This window comes from Anomalospiza imberbis, chromosome Z (genome assembly GCF_031753505.1).
Source record: "Anomalospiza imberbis isolate Cuckoo-Finch-1a 21T00152 chromosome Z, ASM3175350v1, whole genome shotgun sequence".
Taxonomy (NCBI): Eukaryota; Metazoa; Chordata; class Aves; order Passeriformes; family Viduidae; genus Anomalospiza; species Anomalospiza imberbis.
In genome coordinates this window covers 46,891,813-46,919,197 of record NC_089721.1, presented here as the reverse complement: position 1 = coordinate 46,919,197, position 27,385 = coordinate 46,891,813, and the positions used below count along the sequence as shown (strand labels likewise).

Sequence of the window (27,385 nt, the reverse complement as noted above, 5' to 3'; positions counted from 1 at the left end):
AGATTACTGTATGCTTCAGTTAATTCCTAGAAAAACACTATGAAATTATAATAGAAGGTGCAGAAATAGAAATAAAAGAAGAAACAAAAGAATTGCAAAACTTTCTTACTTACCAGTACAACCAGGCTGGAAACTTGCTGGATGAGGAATGCTGACTACAGTTTGTATACAGAACCTAGCTTGTACAGATGTAGTGTTCTGTCATAATATCTCAAGGTATTGATTTGCACAATTTACTAGAGTATGTTCTTTAGAGTACATAAAATTGGCATCAGGTTCCACACAACCCCAGTAATGACCACCCCACTTCCTATTCTTTTATACAATATACACACATTTCTCTCTTAGTCTATGAACCACCCCTGAAAAACATACATAAAATGTCCATCAAATGTCTGTTGAATTATATTAGTTCATGACTTTGGGCTCCATCTGTTATAGTGGTTCCTCAGGACAGGAGAGGTGGTGTGTTGCTTGTTTAGACCGAGTTATCTGGTTTAATCCTACAACAAACCCCTACCCTTGTTTTCAGCTTGGCTAATAATGAGGGGTTCCTTCCAGAGTCCACCAGTAGCAGAGTCTACATCCTAGTCCTCCTTGGGCTGCAGGGGGATCTCTGCTCCATCATGGTCTCATTTACATCACTGTCCCTTCAACTCTTCACACGGAGCTCCATCCTGTCCTGTATCCCAGCACAGAAAGCAGCAGCACCACACTGGCCACTGGCCAGCACAGGAGCTCTACCATGGTCATAACCAAAGTGTTCCCAGGCAGAACACAGGAAGGTGATGAGCAGTACTGCAGCAGCAAAAGCAACAAGTGGCCACTGACAAGCACTAGACTCTAATATTCAGTCAGGAAATAGAGCCCCATGGCAAGCACAGGAGCCTGCTCATTTCCAGCTGAATAGCACTAGCTGAATGTAAGTTCCATCTACTACATCCCAATCAAATCTGCCATTGTCTCAAACCCCTCAAGCTCCACATGGGGAATCAAAAAGGATTGTGGTTGGTTGACCTTGGCCGGATGCCATGCACCCACCAAGCTGCTCTATTGTTCCCCTCCCCAGCTAGACAGGGTAGAGAAAATAAGAAAATGAGTCATAGGCTAAGATAAGGCAGTTTACTGAAGCAAAGCGAAAGTTTGTGTATGCACAAGAAAGAGGAAAAAGAAAAAAGGTTTATTATCTACTTCCCATCAGCAAGCAATGTTCAGCCACTTCCCAGGAAGCAGGGCTTCAGCATATGTAGCAGTTACTCCAGAAGGCAAATTCTGTAAATAATGAATGCCTGCCTTCCTTCCTTCCCCTTTCCTTTGCTCTTATAGCTGAGATGATATAATTTGGTATGGAACATCCCTTTGGTTAATTTTTGATCAGGTGGCTTAATTGTGTGTCCTCCAAGGATCTTGCTCACTCCAGCCCCTTGATGGGGAGAGAATGTTGGAGAGGGAGCATTCTTGCAGTGCCAGCCTTGCTCAGCAGCAGCCAAAACACTGCTGTGTTATCAACCACCTTCCAACCAAGACTTCACCAGACTATGCCCTACCTAGCCATTCAAACCTGACAAATGGTGGCTTAGACATCTCATCTGCCAGTTTCCTTGGAAACTGTGGATGCATGTCATTGGGTACTAAGGACTCGTGCACTTCAGCTTCCTTAGATGGCCTTGAACCTGATCTTCTACAGCTCTTCATTCTCCCAGCCTCTGCCTTTTCCTTCTGCAACTCAGGTGGTGTGGCTAGCGTACTTGACAGTGAAGATTGAGGCAGAACTTTGTTGAGTGCCTCAGTCTTCTTCATATCCCAGGAAATCAGGTCTACAATTTCCTTCTTGAGTGGATCCACCATTTTCCCTACTCTTCCTTTTACCACCAGCATACTTGTAGGAATTTTTCTTGTTGGTCTTGATGTCCTTGCCAAAGTTTAATTCTATCGTGGCTGTAGATTTCCCAACCCTTATTTTTCCCAGGTTATCTATCCCAGTTTCTATCCTCTGTAGGTTTCCTTTTTGTGTTTGAGGTTTTCCAGGAGCTTCTTGCTCATATACACAGGCCTTCTGGAATTTTTGCCGAACTTCCTTTTTGTAAGGATACATCGCTCCTAAAGTCCAGGGCAGTGAGCTTGCTTCTCGTCATCCTCACTGCTGCAAGGATCTTGGAACTGCACCATTTCATGATCACTTCAGTGCAGGCTGCCACTGAGCTTCACCTTCCTTGTAAGCCTCTCCTTGTTAGTGAGAACAAAGTTCAGCAAAGCACCTCTGCTTGTTGGCCCTTCTCTCACTTGGAGAAGGCAGTTCACTGAAGTCATCAGTGTATGGTGGGAGCCTCCTGGATTGCCTTTGCCCTGCTGTGCTGTCCCTACAACAGATGTTATGGTGTTTGTAGTCCCCCATGAGGACCAGGACTTGACATTCAGAAGAATGTGAGGCTGCTCCTGTCTGTCTATAGAGGGCCTCATCCACTTGGTCTTGCTGGTCAGGTGGTCTGCAGCAGACCAGCACTATGTCACCTGTCCCTGCCCTCCCTTTAATCCTGATCCATAAGCTCTCAGTTGGTCCCTCATCCATCCCCAGACAGAGCTCCATGTACTCCATCAGGTCATTGACACCCCCTCCTCATCTCTACTGCCTGTCCTTCCTACACAGCCAGTGTCCATACATTCCAACACTGGAATGACTCATAGGAGTCATCTCACTACATCTCTGAGATTCCAGTAAGATCACAGTCCTGCAGACACATGCATATCTCTAATTCCTCTTGTTTGTTCCCCATGTTGTGTGCATCTGCATAGAGGCACTTAGATATGACTCTCTATGAAGCTGACTTACTAACTGCAGTGGCTGGAATTCTTTTGAACTGTCTCAGCTCTCCTGCTGACCTGTGATTCCTCTCTAGATTGTGAGTATCTGTTGCTGATCCTGGCATAAGACTGGTAGGAATGGGATAGATTGAGGTTCCCCTCTTCTGGCAACTTTAGTTTAAAGCAACACCACTCCACATCGCTGCTCTGTTTCTCTGTCTTAAATTGTTAACTTGTGTTTAAAATATTCTTTACAATTAGAACAAGACAAAAATTTAAAGGGGATTTAAGCCTTCAGCAGGACCTCATTATTAAAATAAAAAATGAAAAGGACAAGACATGAGATGTTGTGTTAAAGAGTTTGGAAGAAACACTATACTTGACAAAAAACCTCATCCCCTCCCCAATTTTTTTATTGATTCACTACAGGAAGCATGAAATTCAAGAAATATTTGAATTTTATGAGCATTTTAATGTAACTTCTTCATTAAAGGTATCAGAGCTCATTGGAAAGGTTTAGTGAAGCCTGGGGATGCTCCAGTGCTATCTCTCCACCTTTGGCTAGGTATGGGGCCAGGCACAGCAGACTGAATCTGAAGTGAATTGCTTCTGCCCGTTTAACTACTTCAGTACAGCCCAACCAGTGCTACTCCACAGGAGAAAAAAGTAATGGCCAGCATAATTTTGAACTCATTGATGCTGGTAAAAGAACACTCATTAAGGAAACACTGCAAAATATTGAATCCTGTCAGAAAACAAGAAGGGTCTGTGTATTCACAGCACAAATATCCTCTTGTCATATTTCTGAAACACTTTCCTCTGTTAAGTCCTAGATGACTCTGGTTCCTGTGAACATCTTGACTAACTGATTTCTGCAGCTTGTCCAGCTGAAGTGAAGAAACTTCTGTGGTTCAGTGTAGAGGCCACAAGGTCCATGAGCACCCTGGGGACTGTAGAGACTTCCAGGAACACTTATGCTGACTGCTAGGGAGATGTCTCTTTCCTGCACGTGTGTTTGCAACATCACTAAGAGATTCAGATTCTCCTTTGCGAACGGTAAGCAGCACATAGCATCCCTTAGGCTAGTAAAACAGCAAGTGTTAACATTCCTTGTCAACCCCAAGAGAAGTGTTACATATACTGGAGTGCCATCTACTGGCTCTTTTCCTCTGTAATAGGTAGATAAAAGTGCCAGCTTTGTGTATGTGTGTTACTTCATCCAGGACTGTAATGTAAATTGCATCCCAAGGAAGATCCCTCATTTCTCCCTCTGCATCCAGGACCCCGATCCCCAGACCTTCACCCAGCTCCGAGACCTTCAAAGTCTTCATGCTGGTATTCATGCCAACCCTATTCATACCTCAGCATCCTAGTTCTTCCCTTGTAGTGGCTCTTCCCACTCCTTACCATTTCTGCTGCCTTTGAAGGTATCTTGGGAGAGAAGCTCAAGTGCCTCCACTGAAACATTCAAACACTGTACACATAAGTAACAGCAAAACAGTTAATTATAGAATCACAGGAACGTGGAATTTTTCAGATCAGAAGATAGTCATAAGCATCAAGTGCATCTCCCTGCTTCTCTCAGAACTAACTATACAGCTAGAACATTATCCATAATCTCCGTGTCCTCTGATAGACTTGGTGCTGTGACCACTTCCCAGGAGAGCATGTTTCAGTGACTGACAATGCTTTCAGTGAATAATCTTTCCCTAAAGACCAATCTGAACTTCCTCTTAAGCAGTTTTATTCCTCTAAAGTAGCTCTGGTTCCCAGAGAGAGGAAGTCAACATCTCCCAATGCTACACTTCAATGGGTTCCCTCCAAGCCTTCATTTCTCAAAGACACACAAGCCAAGTGACCCCAATGCTCCTTTTAAGTCCTGCCCTTGAGTCCTTTTACCCTCAGCTTGGTCACCTTCCTCTGAATATACTCCAGAGTTTGATGTTCATATACTGAAGTGCCCAGAATTGACACAAGATTCAAGGTGAGGCCACGCCAGTGTAGAGTGGGACAATCACATCCCTTGACCAGCCAGTGATTCTGTGCTTGATATATTCCCAGGAATGGTTGGTCCTTTCAGTTGCCACAGGACTGCTGACTTGGGTTCAACTTGCCACCAATCCAAATATCCAAGTCTCTTTTTGTTGGGCTGCTCCCCTGTCTCTTATTCCCCAATTTGTACCTACACCCAGGATTTTTCTGTCTTAGATGCAGAATCCAGCACTTGCTCTTTTTGAATTTCATATGGTTTATGATTGCTCAGCTCTCTAGCCCATCCAGATCTCTCTCTAAACCTCTCTACCCTCAAAGGAGTTCACAGTTACTCCCAGTTTAGTATGGCAGGCAAAATCATTAAATAAATTTACATTTGATTGCTGTGTCTAGATAATTTATAAAAAATATTAAAGAGCATTGTCCCTAAATGCCAACCTGTTCTAATCCCAAGTAATAACATCCTTTGAGCCCAACCTATCAGACAATTGCTCACCCAAAGTATCATTGACTTGTCCAGCTGTGTGCTGGCCAATTTATCAGTAAGGATACTGTGAGAGACATTACTAATATTAAAAACCACACACATTTCCTGGCTTCCCTTAGTCAACTACTAAGGAAATAAAAGGAAATTAATGTGGTTAAGCAGCACATTCCCTTTGTTAACCTGTGCTGGCTGTGACCAATGATTTTGTTGCCTCTCAAGTGTTTTTCAGTAGCTCCAAGATTAATCTTCTCCATAATTTCAGCAGGCACTGTGAGACTGACAGGCCTGTAATTACTGGCCTTCATTCTTTCCCTTCTTGAAAACTCAGGCAACATTTGCTAGTTTCCAGTCCACTGGGACATCTCCAGACTCCAAAGATATTGAAAATAATGGAGACAGATCATGTGATGCTATCAGCCAGCTCTCTCAGTACCCTGGAATGAACCCCCTTGGAGTGATTTATGTGCAAAAGCAGGTTTTGAAAAAGTTTGGAGTTGACAGAGAGTGTATCTTGCCCCCAGTCATGGTCTTCCAAAACCGGACTCTGGGGGCACCAGGGCCCACCACTGGTGTTGAAGACAAGAGCTGAAAAAGGCTTTAATGCTTTTGCTTTGTCTGTGCCCTTATTTATGACCAACCTTGTCAAGCAATGGACCAGTGTTATGTCTGATCCTCTAACTTTCCAAATACCTGTAAAGCCCTTTTTGTTGTCCTTCATAGAGCTAAAGCAACCTGAACTCCAGTTGTTCTTTGCATGCAGGAGAAACACAATTTCTCTGTACAACAGGGAACAAGCATTGCTATAGTTGCCTTGTGTTGCCTGTCCCTGATTTCAATGTCTGTACACCTTAATTTTCTGTCTAAGTTCTGGAAGCAGATCCGTGCTTAGCCAAGCTGGTGCTCTGCCCTGCTAGCTTGACTTCTGACACTTTGAAAGAAACACTTACCTACTTATATGAAATTGTCACTCATAAGAGTTGACAGAAAAGCAACCAGCCTTCATGGACCCAAGTAAATTCAAAAGCAGAATCCTCAGAAGACCTTACTAAGTAGCTCCTTCTGCACCCTGAAATCTGCTCTTCCGGTATCTCTTCCTGTATCCTCTTTGTTTTCTTTCCCCTTCATTCTTACATAAGGGGTCTCCACAGTGTCACCTCCAGCTGCAAGAGCCATACATTCCAGACCATCCATTACATAAAATGCTACCCCTTCACCTTACCTTCCCTGCCTATGCATCCTGAAGGGGGCTGTAACCCTCCAGCAAGGCACCCCAGTTACAGGATTCATCTCACCATGTTTTGCTTTTGCTAATGATGTGCTTTTTCTAAGACTGGCCCAAAACGCAGTCCTATCTTCTCCTGCGTTTTCCTTATATATATTTATAGACTTAAACAAAAATCTTCAAGTGCAATAGTAAGGACGGGAGTAATAATCATAGATTTGAAGGGAGGATATAGCCATATAAATAAATTTAAAAAACTGATCATTAGAAGAAATCTGGACTTTATTTAAAAAGAAGGGACAGCTGAATGGCAAGGTCAGTATATTTGAAAATATTTATTTACACATGTCTACCTGTCTCTGTAGTTATGTCTGTCTTCTCTGTTGGTATATGTTGTTCCTGTAGTGATGAATTCACAAAATTATTTGCAGGTGTTTAAGTTTTACAGCCACCTTTAGGTTTTTGATTCATGTGCCTTTTGAATACATGGAGCTAGAATTAAGTTTCTACTTTTTTCTCCTGAATGGAAGAAGAGATGGAATAAAGCATATAGATCATGCTTTCTTCTGTAGTTTTTCTTCGCTTTGTTGAGTGGTACAATTTGTGCATGTAAGCATCCATTTACTGTTAGAAACACCAGCTAAAAAGCAAGGTTTGCATGTCATACCAAAAGTGAACTGTTTCCAGAACCTTTTTCTCCTGTAGTTAGCTGCTGTCTGGGTGTCGCTTTGAAGTTATTTCCATGCAATCAAACAAAAGAGTGCATTGTTCATATCACTGACATATTGACCAAGAATGGTATTTTATTTCTACCATCCAAACAATTGATTAATTTAGATGTAACAGGTCATGGGAAGAAAAGACATAACTGACATGATGCAAGATTAATGCAGTTTAATTTCATGCTCTCTCTTTTGCTTCTTTTAGGCAAAACATCAGTTGAGTGGTCCACTGATTTCCTAAGAAATGAGACCGTGATTTTCTTTTGATGTTTGATGCTGGTTTTGTTGTGAGGGGAGCCTTTGCATTAAGGAGCAGCTGGTTTGCATGTGTTGCCATCTGTTCATAGCTGAAACTGCAGAACCACAGGAGAGGTCAGAGAAAGACAGAATCACAGAATAAGCTGAGTTGGAAGAAGCCCATACAGATAATTTAGTCCAACTACTAGTCCTGCACAGGACATCGTAAGAATCATGCTGTGGGCCTAATAACATTGCCCAAACACTCCATGAAGGCTTGGTGCTGTGACCACTTCCCTGGGGAGCTTGTTCCAGTGCTCAGCAGCCCTCTGGGGCAAAACATTTTTCCTGATATCCAGCCTAAACTTCCCCTGACACAGCCTCATGCTGTTTTCTTGAGTCCTCTCACAGGTCAGTGCCTGCCCCTTCACTTCTTATGAGGATGTTGAAGAGCACTATGAGGTCTCCCCTCAGTCTCCTCTTCCCCAGACTGAAAAGACCGCGGCATCTCAGCTGCTTCTTACATGGCTTCCCTTCCAGACACTTCACCATTCTCATTGCCCTCCTTTGGATGCTCTCTAACAGGTCAATGTCTGTTTTATACTGTGGTACCCAAAACTGCCCCCAGCACTTGAGATGAGGCTGCCCCAGTGCAGAGCAGATCAGGACAATCCTTCCCATGCCCGGCTGGACATGCTGTGCCTGATGCTCCCCAGGACACGCTTGGCCCTCCTGGCTGCCAGGACACTGCTGGCTCATGTTCAGCTTGCCATTGACCAGGACTCCAGGTCCCTTTCTGCAGCACTGCTCTACAGCCTCTCATTTCCCAGTCTATGAAAACATCCAGGGTTGCCTTTCCCAGGTGCAGAATCCAGCATTTGTCCTTGTTAAACTTCATAGGGTTGGTGATTGCTCAGCTCTCTTATTTGTTAAGGTCTTTCTGCCCTCGAAGGAGTTGACAGTCCTTCTAATTAAGAGTCATCTGCAAGTATTCCTTTCAGTCCTGCATCCAAGTTGTTAATGAAGGTCTTGAAGAGCATAGGGCCAAGGATGGAGCTCTGCAAGTCCCCTCTAGTATCTGATGTTACCCTGCTATTCCAGTGCCTTTCCATTGGAGTTTTTTCCCAGCAAACTGTAATCCAAATTTCTGTCTGACTCTCTGTTGTATATACGTATGTATGTAGGTATGTATGTATGTACATATGTAAGGCTGAAGAGTGATGGAAATAATAATTTTATACACTTCTGCATAAATGAAAAGCATTAAGTCAATTAATATAATTTGACAGACGTGAACACGTGCGTGTGTAAAACTGCAATTAATTAGTGAGTGTTGCATCACGTAATGAAAACAAATGTGTGCTTGTAGCTGCCAGGTTGTGACCACAGTGTGGAGATCTCCCGGCTAGCATGCTCCCTGTGGCCTGAGGGCACTACAGGAGTGGCTGTGCCCAGGTCTCTCCCGAAACCTCCTTGGGTAGCAGTGCACACATAGTTGCAGCTCCCTGTGGCTGGCTGTGGCATGGGTATCACAGCTCCCGAACAGTACGAAGGACCAAAGCAAAGAAGCAGAGAGGGGCCACTTGTATGAATTCTAAGGCAGTTTATTGCCAAAAAGGGTTAATCAACAAGTAGGCACAGGACTGAGCTTTGCAGCACATTTTAAAGAGGGGAGGGTATGAGGGGCGGAAACAACTCATACCCAATGGGGAGACATTAGGGGAGGAGAACACAACTGAGGCAGTCCAATGAGGGCAATCCAGGGGAGGGAGCAGGTTTAACAGTCCAATGATACTGGGTATGGGGCAACAGACAGGGAGCATTCTAGAACAGGGTGTGTTCCTCTTGACAGGCAGGGGTAGGGGGCAGTGAACTGGGGATTGACAGGATAAGGGAGCAAGGGCGGTACAAGGGAGGGACTGGGGAGACTGACGTGGGGATTGACAAGCACTTGTCAGGAAAATATTGAAGTAAACAACTTAGGGCTAAACCATTAGGGGAACAGAACAGGGTACATGGAACAAACCATTATAAACTGATTGACAAAGAACAATTATAAAACAACAAACCACATGTGCTAACAGAATTGTAAATTTTTTTCCCCAGAATTTGGCTGAGAGGCCTGGACTGTGCAACATGGCATGTTAGCCACAGAAAATGGACACTGAAACCTCTGAGACATTAAGAAATTTGAGGGAAAAAAGAAAGTTCATTCCATGGCTCATACTTAGCTGTCTCACCTCCTCTTGGGGATAATTAGAAGGCTGAGCCAGGGCTTGGAGGACTAGGAACAACATAGATTTAAAATGTTGACTGAGGCATTTTGTCCCTATAGTGATGGAAATCTTTGTTCTCAGTAATATGAGGTGGTGTTTTTTCCCAAGGATCTTGTGTTGCTAAATGATGTCACAAAGTTTTTCTGTTACGACACAAAAAGACAAGGGTATTCTGAAAAAAATCTTGCAAAGTTGCCTTTGTTTTCCTGCAAATTCCAACGCTTAAGTGAAGAAAACTCACTAGCATATCATAATGGTGTAGTTTTCTGTAAGATTTTTAGAATATTAACTGATGATCTGAATTTTGTCCAAATCATAGTAACTTTAAGATAGGTTTTAGTGTATTTACATTTATTGGTGTGTCTTACTTTTAATGGTGTTTTTTTTCTCAAAGGATCTTTTATGTTACAAATAATTATTTCAAGAGTACTTAACTTTATCACTTTAATTTTTAGAAGAATGTAATTTTATGGTTTTAAACATATATTTCAAGCCTCAGTTTGCATATCCCAGGTTTGAGCATGACAGTATTTTTCTAGTCATATAAATAAATCTGGAGTTCCTCCACCTGGTGCAGCCACAACTAAGTAGTAAATACAATTATTTGAGCAGTGTGCCTATTTGTCAGCATAGCAGGTGCTACAAGCAGTCACACAGGCAGTCTCTGCTGCCATTGTGTGCTGCTGGATATTAGTAAAGAAAGCAGGTCTATTAATGACCGTTCATTCAGCCATTAATTCTGGCTAGAAGAAAGACAAGAATATGATTCTAAGTAGAATTATTTAATTTTAAGTAGTATTATCATTAGAGGAAATATCTATATATATATATGCATATCTTCACATGAAATCCCTGAACATTTCTAGCTAAAAAAATTCACAAGTGGTGCAAAGAACAGAATATATGGATCTGTAGAAACTCTTCTAAATATTTCCTTTTCTAATTAAAAAAAAAATAGAGAGTTTTAGTGAATAGTTAGGATTTTAAAGGATTTTAGAGTGGGTTTTGAGGCTATAATAAGACATTCCAATTGCTAATAGAAGATAGATTCATTGACCAGGACAGATTCACTGACCAAGACCTCTAAATCCTACCACCCAAATATCTTCATTCACATCAATTGATTAGATTTTTTTTAATGGCTTCTTTGTGAGGCTTTTGATGTTTTTTTCTTTCAACCCAATTCTTTTGTCTACCATGAGAATCTAATGAAGATTACATCCTGCTGTACTTTTGGTTTAAATTCCAGTTTTTTAGAAAAACTTGAAATACAGTATATCAGAAATGTCAGAGAAATTACAAGTGGCTTTAGAAACAGTAATTGTAAGTGCGTTGGCATTCCCTGTAGTTTTTCTGACTTAGTTGTTAGATTTTCACAAGGGGCGCAGAGATCTCTACACAAATAAAGCTCTTTCTACAAGTAGATTTAAGCTGTGACTCTTTTCTCAGTCAATACTAGAGAGGCATCAGAGTAATGTTGTGTTTCTGTTCATGGCATTCCCTAATCAATGCTCAGCAGCTGAACTCCTTGACTTGGGAATTAATATTTGAAAATAATGCAAGTCAAATTTTGGAAGTTTCTGGCATGAAATTAATCAATCTGATTTGTCATCTGACGGTGTCCTTCACCCTTACCAGGGTCCCCCCAGTGCCAGTGTCACCTCCCTGCTCTATTAGCACTGCTGCAGGCTGGTGCCCCTAGGGGAAGTTTTGACCCCCATCCCACCTCAGCTGCTTCCTGCTGCAGTCTCCTGCTGCTCCCAGACTGATTGGCAAAATCATCCACTCAGCTGTGAAAAGATGTGGGATAATGAGGGTGGTAGGACCAGACTTAACAGTTAATGCTGTTCAGAGTCATCTGAGTCATTTGAATGCAGACTTAGGGAAAGATTGACATTAAGTAGTACATTAGGATGAAAAAGGCGTTTCTGCCAGCATGGCGACAGTGCCATGCCTTTAGACTGTTTTTGAATCTACTTCCAGTACTCCCTGATTTTATGATGTCCTTAGGCAGAATAGACACTTTGCATGCCTCTAAACAAAATGGCTTTTAAAATCCCATCCTGAAAAGAGTAACCTTCAGCAAAGTCTGTCAAAAAATAATTTATTACCCTATGTTTTGCATTAAGTTTAGAAACAGAGGAAATATTCATGTTGAAACAAGTAAAAATCAACATTCAGTGCATTTCATGGCTGTAGAAAGGGTTTTCAGCAGCTATGTAGAGGTGTGAAGAAGGAAATTACAGTGGTTCTTTATGCATAGGTTGTGGCACTGTAACTTAAAAGCTGTTTACAAGCAAAACTGATGCTTGCAGATTTACTGAGGCATTAGTGTTTATACAAAACATGGTTAAGTCATCATACTTTGGTGTCATTTCTCTTTTCCCTGGCTGGATTTATCTGTTTGGCCGATGGTTATCACTTCAGCAGCGTGAGAAGGGTATGCAGACCAGTACTTTCCAGTTCTTCTTCATTATGGGTTTTCAGCTGAGGTAGAGATACTTGTGTATTGCCATCCTCAGCTTTTGCCTTCTTTGCATACTTCAGCTCTTGGAATATAATAGTAAATGTTTCTGATAAAAAGATGGGGATTTGAACAATGGGAATAAAATGTGACATTTGCCAACAATGGAAACTTTCACAGTGTTCAACAAACTCCATCAGGACTAAGGCCAGTTCTCTAAACCTGTCTGCATTGGGACTATTTTAGTATATTTTTATTGATTAATAGCATTCTGTATTGTTCTGATTTCATTATTATTGTGCAGAGCTAAAATAATGTGGTTTGGGGTTTTTTGTTTGTTTGTTTGTTTGGATTTTAGTTTGTTTATTTGGTTTGGTTTGGTTTGGTTTGGTTTGGTTTGGTTTGGTTGGGTGTGGTTTGGTTTGGCTTGGTTTGGTTTGGTTTGGTTTTTTTGGGGGTTTTTGCTTTTTTGTCTTTCAAGACTTGTGTGCTGTAAAGAGAACCTAGTGTAAATGAAAACTGTTTATTCTCATTCTCTGATTAGTATTTGAAGTCCCAGGGTAAAAGGAAATCTAGCACATATCTCCTTGCTATATTAGCTCCCGTGATAAGTCTCTCTTCAAAGGTTTACAGCCTCTTCCTGTCTCCTGTCTCCTGACCCTGGCTGCCCTTTCCCACATCATGTCAAAATTTGACTTCTTTTTGTGCTAATACAATTGTTTTTGGACTGTGCTGTGGATGGGATCACTGCACTAAGCTGACTTAAGAAACTGATTATTTGCTTTGATTAGTGATCCAGTCTGCACCACAGCCCCACAGTGACATACTGATGAGAGCAGCAAGTAGAAGAACTTAAAGAAACATTTAACTCTACAGCCACAAATATAAACTACAAACTAGACTGGAAATGCTAACAAGTTGTACTGTGATAAAAGTACTTAATGAAATCTGGTTGCTGACTGAGTCAGAAGACCTTAAGAAACAAGCAAAATGTTCACAATTCATGTACATAATAGCAAATATTCACCATCAGACAACATCAGACTGCATGTTTAACTCTTTTATTTATGTATATTTTTAAATACTGGTTTTGCATCTCTGATTTTTCTGTTTTGTGGTTTTTTAGGGTAAGATTAATAAGTCAGCATTCAATTTTTTCCCTTTCCTTTTCATATATCCAGTAAAATATTTTCCAATGTGGCTAATAGATGTAAGTGAGATATTATTAACTTTAAATTTTGAAGAAGACTTATAGGACCAGTGCTCTGATCCCATTTTGACTGCAGCTACAAAATACCTTGTTAGAATTTTTTGACTGCTTCTTTTTGCAAGTACTTGCAAATCCATGCTCATCATTCTTCCCAAGATATTCTTCTTTCTAATATTAAAAAAGTACAGAAGTCTACCAACTGAATTTTTAGAACATGATTATTACTTTCTGAATACTTGAAACATAGTCTAACTAGGGATATTCAGAGATTATTTGAATTTTTGTTTTGTTTTAGAAGTATTTCCAAGTATATAAAAATACAAGATCTAGGATATTATGAAATGACTAATATAAGAATGCAGCAAAAGGGAAAAATACTAGGTCAGAAAAAAGTTTAACACAGGGACTCTTACAATTGAAAAGGCAGGCTTAATCTCGTGGAGAATATTTCAAATATACGATGTTAAAACTCTAAGAGAAATAGCCATATGTTTCAAAACAAAACAAAAAACCCATGCAGTTCCATGCTGAAGGAAAATGAAAAGGTAAGGTAGTCAGCCTCACTGGATTATTTTCCAGATAAACTTCCTTCAGACACCTGAATGATGGCTCCAAAGAAAAAAAAAACGGCTTTCACAGTCCTGTGTGTAAGAGGATCCAGACACCACTCAGGAGCATCTGAGAAGGAAGGCTGTTCTGCAGATGCTTACACTCTTTTTCAGCTGGGTCACACTGAAAGAATTTCAGATAAAGAGTTATGATGGGATTATCTAGTTAAATACAAATACTTAATGCAAGAATTGTATTTTGTGTTGTTTTATTTGTAACATATTCTTTCAGATTTTTATTTCCAAACCTCCCTTGTCTTGTAAACGATATTTTGGCTTTCTTTCACTGTTAATTTAGATCAAAGACAAATCTGCATAAAACTGGTAAACTCAGGATGTAATATCTGGATAAAAAGGCAGAAATAAGAGTCCTAACAGAACTGCAAGGAGTGCAAATGCAAACCAGCAGATAAGTCAGAATCTATCTGATTTTGCTAAGATTTTTTAAATCAGTGTCAGGCTGTTCTATTAAAGCTATGCAATTTAATGCATCTTTGGTAAAATCTGACTTTTGTGGCAGAAGAATAATCCATTTAATTTTCTCCATGTGCAGAACTGTAGATCCAAATACAGCATGAAAGCATACTCATGTGGACACTGTGCAACCTCCTTCCTCAGTAAGGCAATTAAACAATTAGTGTTTATCATAGGTAAGTACATTGCAGAAGAGTTTTTTCAGCAATAAGAATAAAGAAGGTGAATAACTTATTTGATTCTTTTAATCCTAGCATGCCAAACCTAAATAGTAAACTAAACATTCATGAAAGATTTATCACTTACGAAATTAGTATCTTCTTATATTTCAGTGACTGAAACTTCACCAGCGCCACCCGTTCAATGACAAGCAGGATGATATTGTGGTTTGCTTCATCTTAACCCACTCAGCCTTCAGACACTCTCCTGTATATCCAGCACCTGCAGCAGCCCTGTGAAATACCATAATGACTGAACAGGACAAGTCAACAGAAGGAAATGGTAATTACAAATATAATTATGTAACTTAGGCACATATTCATTTTCTGCATGTAGCTCAACAGTGTGAAAATTCTGTTTTCTTCTACTTCTTTTTAATGTAAAATCTTGGTAGTCACAATTCATTATCTTTTGTTCAGAAATGTGTTTTGTTTGGAAGATGAGTAGTTGTAGCATGGTAGTGTGGCTTTCCACTGATTAGTAAATCAAAAGATTGTGACTACAGTCCTGTTACTTGTTTTACACTTACATGTCATTTGTATGAAAGACTAAGAAAAGAATGTTATTTTGTGGCTTCTGTAAGGTGCACAAAAAATGCCTCTTTTTCTTACTGCTTTCAGTATTTATTATGAAATGTCAAACATTTTTCATAGTAAGATTAACAGTATCTCTCTACGAATACTATACTGTTCTGGATCTAAGAAATGTTTTTTGTAGGATAATAATGCCTAATGGCTTATTCTGGCAATGTGCAAGGCAAGTCTAATATGGGAAGTGCTCTCAGTTCTCATGAGCAGTGCTACTCTTTCTAAAGCAAAGATCTCTATTGTATGCAACAAGTATGATGTTTCTTGTCTTCAGCATGGGAGGAAATTGCCAGGGACCTTATTTTTTAGGTCTTCCTAAGTACCAGGGCTGACACTAATAACAAGCTTCCTAGATTTTTAATCCATAACTGTAACACTTGATATTAATAAAATATGTTCTACTTCAATAGAAAACATCAGAAGGAACTGCTGAGCATTTTGACAGAATATAACAACCAGTTCATTTTAAAAGTCCATCTTATTTGCTTTCCTTTTGTGGTCTGAACTCCTCTTATTTTTCTCCACCTCAATTTTTTTTCTACAACATCCTTTACTGACCGATTTAATTTTCAAGCAGTATATGCTAATGGAACTAATTTTAACACAAGAGAATCACAGAAATTAATTCAGCATAGGCAAAATACTTAATGGCTACAAATGAATTTTATCTCCATAAGAAACCTTATAAGCATGACCATAGAACATACACATTTTTATAAGCATTTATAATGAACAAATTCTATGACTAAAAAGGTTTTAAGTTTGCCATAAATATCTGCCTTTTAGTTGAAAATACCTGACTGAATTTACTTGTATTGTGATTCAGTGATTTTTTTATTCATTTGAATTATAGAGGATATCATTCTCATGGCAAGCCAATACTGCACACTTTTTACCTGGAGAAGAAAAAGATTTTTTGTTGCTGAATCGCAATCACTCTTTGACACCTCTTTTTCTTCCAATGAAAATTTATCTTGTATATATAATTTACTGTAAAACCTAACAATCCTAATGATAGTTATGTGTGTATTTGGTGATGAGATCATGTGGGTAAGCTTAGGACTACATTATGATTTCAGAACTTATGAAAAGCTGAACCTCCATTGCAAGTAACTATGCGACATTTCCAGAATGTAGTTCTCAATCCACTTTTAACTTAAAAAGTCCAGGGAATGGACTTATATAGCACAGAGTTCAGGAATATTGAACTAATCTAGTTCCAGTTTCTTACAGGAGGTTTTGTATCGCCACTGCTGACAGTCCAGAGGACTATTCTTGTAACAGTTTCAAATATTGCATTTTTGCTTTTTGATATCCTTATCTCCAGTGACACCATTCTCAGTTTGGTGGTTCTTCTTGTTTCACAGCATGTCTGCTGCCAAGTCTAAGATAGTAGGAGAGGTATGGTCCATTATGATGAGTTCATGAATGTGAATTCATTGTTCCTGGCATCTCATACAGGAAACGACAACCTAGGTCAAAAATCTTCAGAGTGGATTTTTAAAAAGGAGCAGTTGGAAAGTGCCTATTACTCTCTAAACATAGTAAAAATAATACGTGGTGAGCTGGTCAACTCTAGTTATCAACCTTAAAAGACCTTTTTTTCTCATGATATAGTAAAAAATACAATTGAGTTCATATCCACGAAGAACCCTTCATTTTTAACTTGAATATAAACTTTTTTCTCCATATTATCACATCTTCTTCCCATTTTAACAGCATTATTAGTGAATGACAATGAACTGAATAAATCCCATTTCAGAACTGGAAAAGGCCAGATTGGTATGGTTTACTGCAGTCTCAGACTTCTCAAGGGGCACTGAACACTTACTATTCTGATCCTAATTCTTGCAGTAAAGCCTGCAACAAAAATGGAAAATTACCCACCACTACCCCACTGTGTGATGAAGACCAAGTGCAAGTGTTTTGTCTTATTGCTTTATTACAGTAACCAATGTGCCCTGCAAGGTGGTCAGCTCTCTAGCCTTGGATAAGGCAAAGCACCCCAAGATTAGACATTTGTAGGGAACAGGTAGGAGAACACAGCTGTATCCACAGGGATTGAGTAAGATACAGAGGCCTGGAAACTTTTACACATTTCTCTGAAGGGGGTAAAATACTGAGGAGCTTCTCATTGAACTGTCTTTCCTCTCTATCTTTTGTAAGCTTTATAACAGTAATATCAGATTTTAGAGTCCTTGCACTGAAATCGTGCAATAAACAACTTATTTATCCCTGAGGGGAGGATTAGCATAGAAGTCCTGACCCTCAAACTGAGAAATAGCTGTCAAACCTTGCCATGTGTAAGAACAGCCCAGAAGGAAACTGAAAGAAAGAGGAGAGTGCAATCAGATGATGTATCCCATGCTAGCTACAGTATTAACATGACCTATGTGAGCTCAGTCTCTGACCTTTCAGAGAAAGGTAGAAAAAGGTAGAGAAAGTAGAAAACCAGTATTTTTTTCTTATCAATGAGAAGAAATGAGCTACTTATGGATGTGAATTGAATGAATTTCAGTGGTCTCCAGCTGTATTTTTCAAATATTGATTACAAACACTTAAAATATTAAATGGGCAAATTTTCTTTACTACAGAGAGGGAAAACCCATTGCCCCAGAGACAATGTCTGGAAACAATTCAGGCATACAGGCCTGCAGGGCACAGCATTGTGCATTAAGACCAGTAAGTCTTCCAAGACCCTGGTGTCCTTATGACATTGAAGCATAAATATTCTACCTACTTTGGTATTTATGATATTGCAAATTTAGATTGAAAAAATAAGCAATATATTAGCTTATTTTTCAGTTTGTGTGTAACTGAATAATAATTATTATTTTACTTTATAATTTCTTAGCCATTGCTTGTCAGGATACATTTTTTTAGTTTTGTGATTTTTATGTTTGTTCATTGGAAGTAAAATTTGTGATACTTACTGGGAAAAACAGAGGAAAAATAAAGCATGGTCTGAAATACTGAGTGTTATGGTTGCTCTATAAATGTAATTTTTATTTGAGGTTTCTGTGTTTCAAGCTCTCTTGTTTTGTGCCCAAGGTGAGCCAAGGTGTTCTTCCCAAAGTCTGGAAAGAGACTAAGAGCATGGGGTCTCTAGTGTTAAGGTCACAAATCTTGCATGTTGAAGCCTTCACTAATTCACTTTTCCAATAGACTTTCTGTGATATCTTGATGTATTATTTCGGTGTATTTCAGAGGTATTACTTCCAGTGATATTTATTGTTACCGGAGTGTTGTGCGATACTCTCATATATCCATGATTAGAAAGAATAATATGGAAATGTATGTAAATATATAGAACTGAGTATTATATAACACTACCCTTTTTTAACTAGTGCTTGCCAGGCATTTATTGTCTAATACAATCTTGCATTTCTGACATTTCCTCTTGTTGAACACTTAGTTTATTATTTACCTAGGCTGATGTTTTTCCAGCACTTAAAAACCATGGTCTAGTTCAGAGGAAAACATGGTAGTTGCTTACAAGGCTCTGTTGGCAGATGATCCATTTCATTGGCTTGACAATTAATTAAGTAGAAATTTATTTTTATAACATATACAAAAAGTCAGACATAATTTTTTATGTAGAGGTTACTTTGCATTCCACTGAATTTTTTGTAGTACCAAAATGCAGAATTGCTTAGCAGCAGTCCGCTTTACACACTAGTAGTGGGAGCACAGATATTACAAGAGTGGGCCATGTTCTGTGAGTTAGTTTCAAGAATTATTATCCCTCTCGCAGTGAAAGGTCCATAAAGCTATGTCAGTGTAGAATAAGTTTAAAAAAATCCAAAGCATGAAATCTGGGTAATAGCCTCTGATAGAAGGTGTAAAAACAACTTGAGAAAATCATGTTAAGGGTAAAATTATTCTTATGATCTGCTAAACAGACACTTGATAGAACAAAGACTATGATGTTATGCATTTTTTTCCTGCTCTTAATTTCCTCAGAAGCCAACATGTCAGCCTTTGGAGCCCTCTCCCTGAGCTGTCTGATATTCTGCCTTGTGTCTGTGACTTGCAGGTTGGTCTGAGCCCATTCAGGACACCTTCTTTAGGTCTTGTAGTCTTATTTATGGCTATAGTCTAAATAAGACTTCAGGTAAAATGATAGCTTACTTAGATTACACTATCACTGCCCTTAATCTAGAAAGATGAGAAAGTTTCCCTTAAACTACTTGGAAAACAAAATAAGAACGTGATTGGATTTCCAAGACTAAAAGGAGTTATGGACTATATCTTCGAATATACTTAATGATACATATGCAAATATACTGTCATTAGGACAAGATGATGTATCCTGGAAGGTGTAGCAGTTGAGATTTTGCTCTGGGTCAGACTAACTCAAGTTAGCTGAGTCAAAGGCTGCTATTAGGCCTATGAATATTAACACTGTGAAGATAAGGGGTTCTATCAACCCTTTTCTGGAAAAATTGGTAATTCTAGACAGTGCTTTTGTGATACTTAGTTGTTTTTACAGGAGGATTCACTGAACATTTGATAAGTGGGATTATATGATCTGTTTAAAAATTCCCAAGACTGGTATACGAATTTCCCATATAGTGAGGAATTTTTTCCTGCAATGAATACTACAATTTAACAAACCAAAGCATAAAAAATACATTTTGGCTCTCTGTAGAATGCAAATAGAGTGCTTGAGGAATGTGCTCTACCGTTTGTCTATGTTGTGGTTTACAGCAGAACATTTAAATTAAGTGCTAAACTGCATTTAGATGTAGTGTCATCACAAAGGGTTATTTGTGTTTGAACATTGTTGAAATGCTTCTCTGGTAATTCATTGAGACGGGCTTTTGCACAAGCACCTGAATTGCTGCATTATGAGCTGCCTAACCTGTTCCTTTCCTCTTTGAAAAGTATAATGGAGTTTATGACCTGAAATAGTTTAATAATAATAATAATAATAATAATAATAACAACAACAACAATAATAATGGCAATGTTTATTTTTCTCTTATTACTCAAATACCCAGCCAACTATCAACACCAGTCTTCAATACTAAGTAAAAATCATTCAGACACAAAAGTTATTAATACAGCTTGTCTGAAACACAAGTTGTCAGGGGTAGCTGCAATGTGGGTGCAATGTAGAGTGCCTGTGTATCTTATATGAACCCATACATATATGTGTTTTATGTTCTCAGGCGTGACAAAGCTCTTCCATTCCCTCTCCTCAGTTGGAGAGGGTGCTAAACAGCACCAACTGCTATCACCACTATCACAATCAATAACTTTTAGTTCTACCTTGAGCTTCAGCAAAATGCTCTCTGCATGCGCCTACGACCTGGAATAGGTCTCTTATTTTGTAGGTATACCAGAATGAGAAGGGCACACCTCTAAAAGTCTTCATATTAACACACTTTATCTCCATATGAAATTCAGTTTGTAGATACAATTTTAAATCCCTGCAGGCATAAATTTTGAAGGTGCACTAGTGCTTGCTGGACATGTCTATAATACCCATTTCTAGCTGATAGCCCCGTGTAATCACCGATCATGCTTTCTAGGTTTGTTTCTGTGGCAATATTTATTTCTGCTTGATTTTAGGCTTTTTCCTTACTTTTTAAAAAATTGTTCTTTATCACTCATGTTCCTGATAATTCAGATGAAAAACTCCATTAACATAATTTAATATTCAGATACACTCACCCATAGCAGTGTTTTCAATGCTTTTTTCAAGCAATCTGATAGCTGTAAATTACCTTAGAATTTTATGTCAAATTTTCAGTGTAGTGAATTTGCTATTCTTATGCTACAAGAATTAAACAGATTCCAGCAGTTATCTTCTACCTTGTTTAGTCTCTGTGTCTCACAATCCCTTGTCACTGTCATTGTTATGTCAATATGTTGTCAACTCAAGCTTGGTAGACTTCACTGCTGATGTTTTGGTATATATGATAAACTTCCTTTTGTTTGCTTGTTGTATGGGCTCATCAGACTGCACTGAGGCCAATCTCTAACCAATAAAGTGCTTTTCTGGGAATTTCTGTTTGGCCGTAGGAGATCAGCCACAGCATTTGTTTTGATAAGAGACAGTGCCTTACCATTGCATGTGAAGTATCTCTTTAGAGGTGTTTGTCTTCATCTTTGCAAGCTTTCAATAGCTGCACAATGGTCTTTATCAAAGGAGATCCTGTTACTGTCAGCAGCAGAAGGCATGTGTCAAGGCAGAACAAAGGAGCATTTATTGTCACATTCTGATGATGATATTGAATGACAATATTTTTGCATAATCTTAAAAAATATGGTGCAGATGCTGTAGAAGTGGTAGATAGTGTTAATTACAATTAGATGTTTTGTGTAGGGAAGTTAGACTCCGTTTTAATATGCTAGTTAAATTCTGGTTAATAACACTTTGACTGTTACTGCACATAGTGAAAGAAAACCCTGGATTCCTTCTTGTTTGCAGCCTGACATGCTCTTCATTTTACTCTTTTTATCTGATACTAGGCAAAGTCAAGAAATTAGATACAGCAGTCCCTAAATAAATCAATTTGTGTATAAATTTTCAATGAATTGGAAGTGGCTTAGTAAAATTTATAAAAGAAACTGGGCAACCAGGGAATGTGTGAAGAAAGAATATAAAGAAAAATTCAGAAATATTAGAGATGATTGAAAAAGGAAGATACCTGCAGTTTCTTACCTGAAAAAAAAACTGTAAGGGTCAGCACCTATCACCTATCCAGAGGGGAAACTGGACAATATATACATGGAACATATAGGTTATATAGGAGTGGAACAACTACTAGCTACTTCTTCTATTTCATGGTAATCTCTGTTAGTCTTCTCATTAATTTCCTATTACTATCTATTTCTATAAATACCACCAAAGTGTGTAAAGTGTTTAGCCACACATAGAAGCTCAAAAATACCTCAAAAGGACCCATTAGAACTTGGCTTCTCAGGCATTGCTTCTGAAGAAACTTTCCTAGGGAATATCAGTAGCAGTTGCAGAAGCAGTTTCAGATTACTTACAAGATAAGTGATATGTTCATACCAATGTATTCAAAGAACACATTAATTAGATATTAATTAGATATTAAAATGGATATAATACATATGAGAGTATTTTTATTATTTAGTTTATTCTCTATAAATCCATGATCACAGTTTCAAAGTGTACTAGGCAAATGAAGTGGATAATTTTCTGCTTATTGATAGGTAGCACAGACATTGTCTCTCATTTAGCTTATTGAGAATGATTGAGAATGAAAATTAAGCAAGAAGTTTCTAAGGAGAAATACTACAATCTTCTAATCATAGACTATCCCTCTAAAGCCTTCAATGTTAAAAACATCTCATGTGGTAGAGTGGTAGAATAGAACTTGTGGTAGAGCATAGAAGTGAGCTGGATCAATTTTTGTCCCTGTGCTTAGACATGTGGTTGTTGGAACTGAGAGTAGGTCTGCTCTTTCTTCTGGAACTGCACTCTTCAGCTATGCTGCAAGTCTGGAGCTTCATGCCCTTCAGTCAAATCAGAAAATGATTATTTTAGTATTTTTTTAATCTAGCAAGTTATTTATCTCTCATGTTTAAGAAAATCTCAGAGAATAGCCTGAGAAACGTTTTCATCCTTGTTCTCCAAATTTTCAGGGTTTTTTAGCATCCTCCTTTCCTGTATATTACTTCCAGAAGAAAGAGTTCTTCCCAGTATCCCTTTGAGGTGTACTTATTTGGGTGCTGAAGGAAAGTGTAACTGGTTTTTCTGTCTTCATCTTACCTCTTGAAAACTGTTGGCCATGTTCCAAAAGGCTGGATTCATAAAATGTTGTAAAGAAGTACAAAGCAGTAATTGGCAGGAATTTCTTGAAATCTCTGAATTTGTAATGATTGATCTACCCTTCACATCCACTGGCCTTTTTTTGACAGATGGCAGTGATGACAATGAAGAAGGCAGTGCAGTTGAGAATAAAGAAACTGCCAAAGGAACAGGTCAGTAACGTGGATTACTTTCAGGCCAGACACAGATGCTTTCTGATTATTAGTAAGAATGAAGGAGAAGGAAAGGTCTCCTTCTAACATATATCCTCCTGTCATGTGTTTTTATCTTTTTTAATCAATCACATATAAAGGGAGGAAGAGAGCAACACCAAGAACCAGAAGAGCACATGCCAGAGGGAGAGACAGGCATGGTGATGAGGAGGATGAGGATGATGAAGATGGAACAAGGAGAGCTGGGCATCGAAGGCACAGAAACCGTAGACGAGGACGAGCAGCTGGAAATCAGGCCAGTGATTCAGATATGGAGCCTGCAAAAGCCAGGAAGAATCAAGCAGATCAAAATTCCAAGGAAGATGATGAAGAAGATGAAGATGAGAAAGGGGGTAAAAGTGGGAAAGGTAAAAATGAGAAGAAAGGGGACAAAAAGTCTGACAAAAAAGGGAAAAAAGAGAAGGCCAACAAGAAGAAAAAAGACAAAAAGAAATCAGGATCAGGGTAATTGTTGTTTTTTCCATATAATAAAACCATAGTTATCTTACATAAAACCTGTTTTCACTTATAGCTGTGAAATACCAAGAGTCAGTATGACTCCCTTAATTGAGGCAGTCAAATTAGAGCTGGACAGACATTCTTTGTCCTGCAATGAAGAAATGACATCTGTGTGAAATGAAAACTTACCAGAAAATCATATCTAGTTATGTTATAAGTTTATGAGCTGTTTTCTAGAGAAACTGGGTGAAAAATGACAGAGTAGAAGAGAAAGTGGTAGAGGGAGGTGATAACATGTGAGATCTGCCCTGCTTTTTTCTTTCTACAAAATAAAAATTCCCCAAACTCCAAGCTGATAACCTTCCAAGAAAGTCAAGTTTTATTTCCAGTATGGAACTAAAATCTTGATGCTTCTCAGAAGATAACATTCTTGTTTCCCAGCCAGTTTTGAGCCAGATTTTTAAGACTTAGGATCACCAAAATTTCAAGAACCCAGAACCAAAATCTGAAATGGAATTTTCCAGTCTGTCTCTCACTCACTTCCTCTGAAATGTCACTTTTCAACTTTCCAAAGTATGTAATGCAACCTGGGGTCTTTATAAGACTACAGGGACATGGAGCCCATCAGAAAAACATTTCTATTTCTCTGCCATTTTAGCATTCCCTTGCTCCTTGTCCCTTCTTGTGCTTTTGAAAGGAAGCAACCCCTGGGAGATACATATAAAGGAGCAAATGGAGCTATCTCAATGGAGAGGGAGAGAAACTCCCATTCCTCATTCAGCACTCGTTACAGCTGTTTTTGTTCCCAGGGTCATCACTAGAGAGCCCAGCAGGATTAAAAGGAAAGGAAAAAATACACTAAGATATGCTGTATTAATTTGTCTGTCATCCCATTTCTACCTTTCTACTTCATTTCCCTTCCCAATGAGAATGAGAAGGCCTAAAATCTTTCCTTCTGCTGGCTCTTCACTGTGGTGGCAATTATACTTCTGTGTGCAGTTTTCTGTACTCACAGAGCAACAGCCCCGACTGTGTAAAACTATGTTCCTTTGCTTATTTTTGTCTTCATGGTAAACATTTACTCAGTGTTAATTTAAAAAGGCCACTGAAAATAGAAAATTGAACAAGGACACAATGTTTTTTATTGTCTTTCAAAGTCCTTAATATTAAAATACATAATTTTGGGCTAAATAACTTGAAATGGCTGCCTGAACAAGATATTGATCTTAAAGTAGTAAGCTTAACAACATTTGAGGACAGTCTCAAAGATAACTCAAGAGTATTATATTTTTAGATTTACAGGAGCTTCTGAAAAGATTGCAGAATAATACGAATATTTTAAAATATTTTCAAAAGAAAAAACAAAATCATGTAAGAATGAAGGATAGCAGGCTGGTGATCAGTTTGGCTGTGATTGAGATAAAGCTTCAGAATGGAATATAGGGTTGGCAGTATAGAAATACAGCTGCTCTAGCAAGTCTGGTGGACCTATCACAACAAATTCTCTCCACTGTTTAAACATAGACCTTGCTGATGCAGCTTTTTAATTGCTGACGTGTTTCAGCATGAAATAGCAGGAAAAGAGTGAAATCAGAAGTTGAGAAAGAAAACACACCAAAAATTTCCCTAAATGAAAAGTGGAACTATTTGACAGAGGGATAATATTGTATTTACTGCTGTCATGGTGGCTTTTGCTAAACTCTAACTATATGGCCCATTTTGGTTAGATCACAGTACAAGTCAGTAGAATCTGCTGCAGTTGCTTTCTTCCCCCTCTGTACTTTTCATTTAAATCAGGAAAACCTCTTCATGCTATACTTATTCTACATAAAGGACATAAGGGAATCCTAGAAGAACTCTGCCTTGATTTTCTGGTTTAGTTGTTTTGTTTTTTTGAAACTTAAATATTCCGCTCTTCGTTAATTTGTGATAGTGAGTTTCCCAGGGTAATGCCATGGTGAAAGGAGTTCTTTCTTGGTAAGTTTTAAATCTTCTGTTCTTAGATATTAATGGTTGTTGATGAGGCTGATTGTAGCCTTTTATTGAGTGTGTGAGGAGGACCTGCTCTACACTGTTCATAATCATCAATCCCAAAATATCAATGATGAACTGCTCCTTTAATATCACTGTGGGGGTTGGAGATGTCCATGGGTTAAAACTGGTTTAGTTCTTTACTGCCTTGTTTCATTTTTTCCGATTGATTTTAGAAACTCTTTGCAGTCACAAGAGAAAAAAAAATAGGAATGGGATCATATTCTTCCTACTGCATAGCTCTATCTGTGAGTAAATAAACTGACTTTTATTAAGTCAGTTTATACTTGCACTCTAGAGTATAAAACTTCTGTGAAAGCCTAGAGGTACATGGAAGATTAAGACACTACTTTTTTCTAACTGAACAGTATTAACTAACAGACAATGCTAGGGGATAATCTGTATAAATAGAATTTACACAAAAAAAACTAGAAAGAAAGATTTCAAATTTAGTCTAATTTATAAATTGTCATGCTATACTCTCAAAGTCATACCAGTCTTATCCTGTAATATCCTAACTGAAAGAAAACATTTTCATCCTAATTTTTAATTCTATTCACAGAAATAATGAGATAAGTAGATTACATCCATAAAAAGGAGATGAAACTAAAACCAAAATAGAGATGTATAATAAGGTTATAAAACCAAGCTACAGATGAATAGAATGAAGAAGTTCATTGTGTGTGTAACTTGAAGAAGCACTTCATTTCAAGAGCTCTACTGATTTAGATGTGTGTTGAATTGGAGCCAAGGAGGATGGGGTTTTTATGTCAAGATATTTATTGACACTTAATGCTTTATGTTGGCCTGCAGGTCACAATGAACCCTTCTGGCCTTCAAATGTGTGAATGACAACCTTTTATGAAAGGCTTAGACTTTTGGTTGCAGAAGACATAATTTTGATTTCCTGACTTAAATAACATGATGTTCCACCAATTCAGCTGAATGAAAAGTCTGCTGTTACTCCACCTAGTTTGTCTGCATAATGCAAACACTCTAGAAAAGACTGATTTCTTAAAGAAACTCTGAAATTTGGATTTTTTATTATTTTTCTGGTTCCAAAGGAAAGTGAAGAATGGAAGATGAGACAAGTTTGTAAAGACAAACAAAGCAATAGCTGGCAAAGGGCACAAAGCCCATATTATCCTGACTTGACCTCTTGTGTTCTGCTAAACTTCCTTTTCTCAGTAAGCTCACTACATTAGCACAAAGCCCTCATGTTTCCCACCTTCTCACTACAGCATTGTAAATCAGCAAATTCCAGCTTTGCATAACCCAGCAGTCTTCCGTCAAAGGAAATGTTTAATATCAGGCACATCACTCCGCGTTGTAAAATGCAAAACAGCTGATTGCAATGGATTCTGAGCACTCTCAAATCAGACTTCTGATTCTTCTGTTCTTCATGAAGATATGACACTCTTTGCATTCTCCCTCAAAATTTTATGCACAAATCACTTCATTACCCTTTATCCATTTCATACCATCCTCAACTTGTTCTTCACAATACTGGTATGACAACAGATAGATGTGGTTCTCAGTAGCAGTTTTTCTTTATGTAGCTTCACGTTTTCTGTGATACTGCTTTTTGTCATGT

The 27,385-nt window shown here is 38.5% G+C and overlaps 1 protein-coding gene across 1 annotated transcript in view; it reads left to right on the top strand.

Moving 5' to 3' along the window:
- The window catches only part of TMC1 (transmembrane channel like 1), an 82,618-nt gene that overhangs the window by 12,244 nt on the left and 42,989 nt on the right, over nucleotides 1-27,385 (top strand). Inside the window, exons 2-4 of the mRNA XM_068175897.1 lie at nucleotides 14,827-14,995; nucleotides 23,200-23,262; nucleotides 23,397-23,766. Coding sequence (XP_068031998.1) covers nucleotides 14,962-14,995; nucleotides 23,200-23,262; nucleotides 23,397-23,766 — 467 coding nt within the window. The 5' untranslated portion in view covers nucleotides 14,827-14,961. The remainder of the gene's footprint in view (nucleotides 1-14,826; nucleotides 14,996-23,199; nucleotides 23,263-23,396; nucleotides 23,767-27,385) is intronic.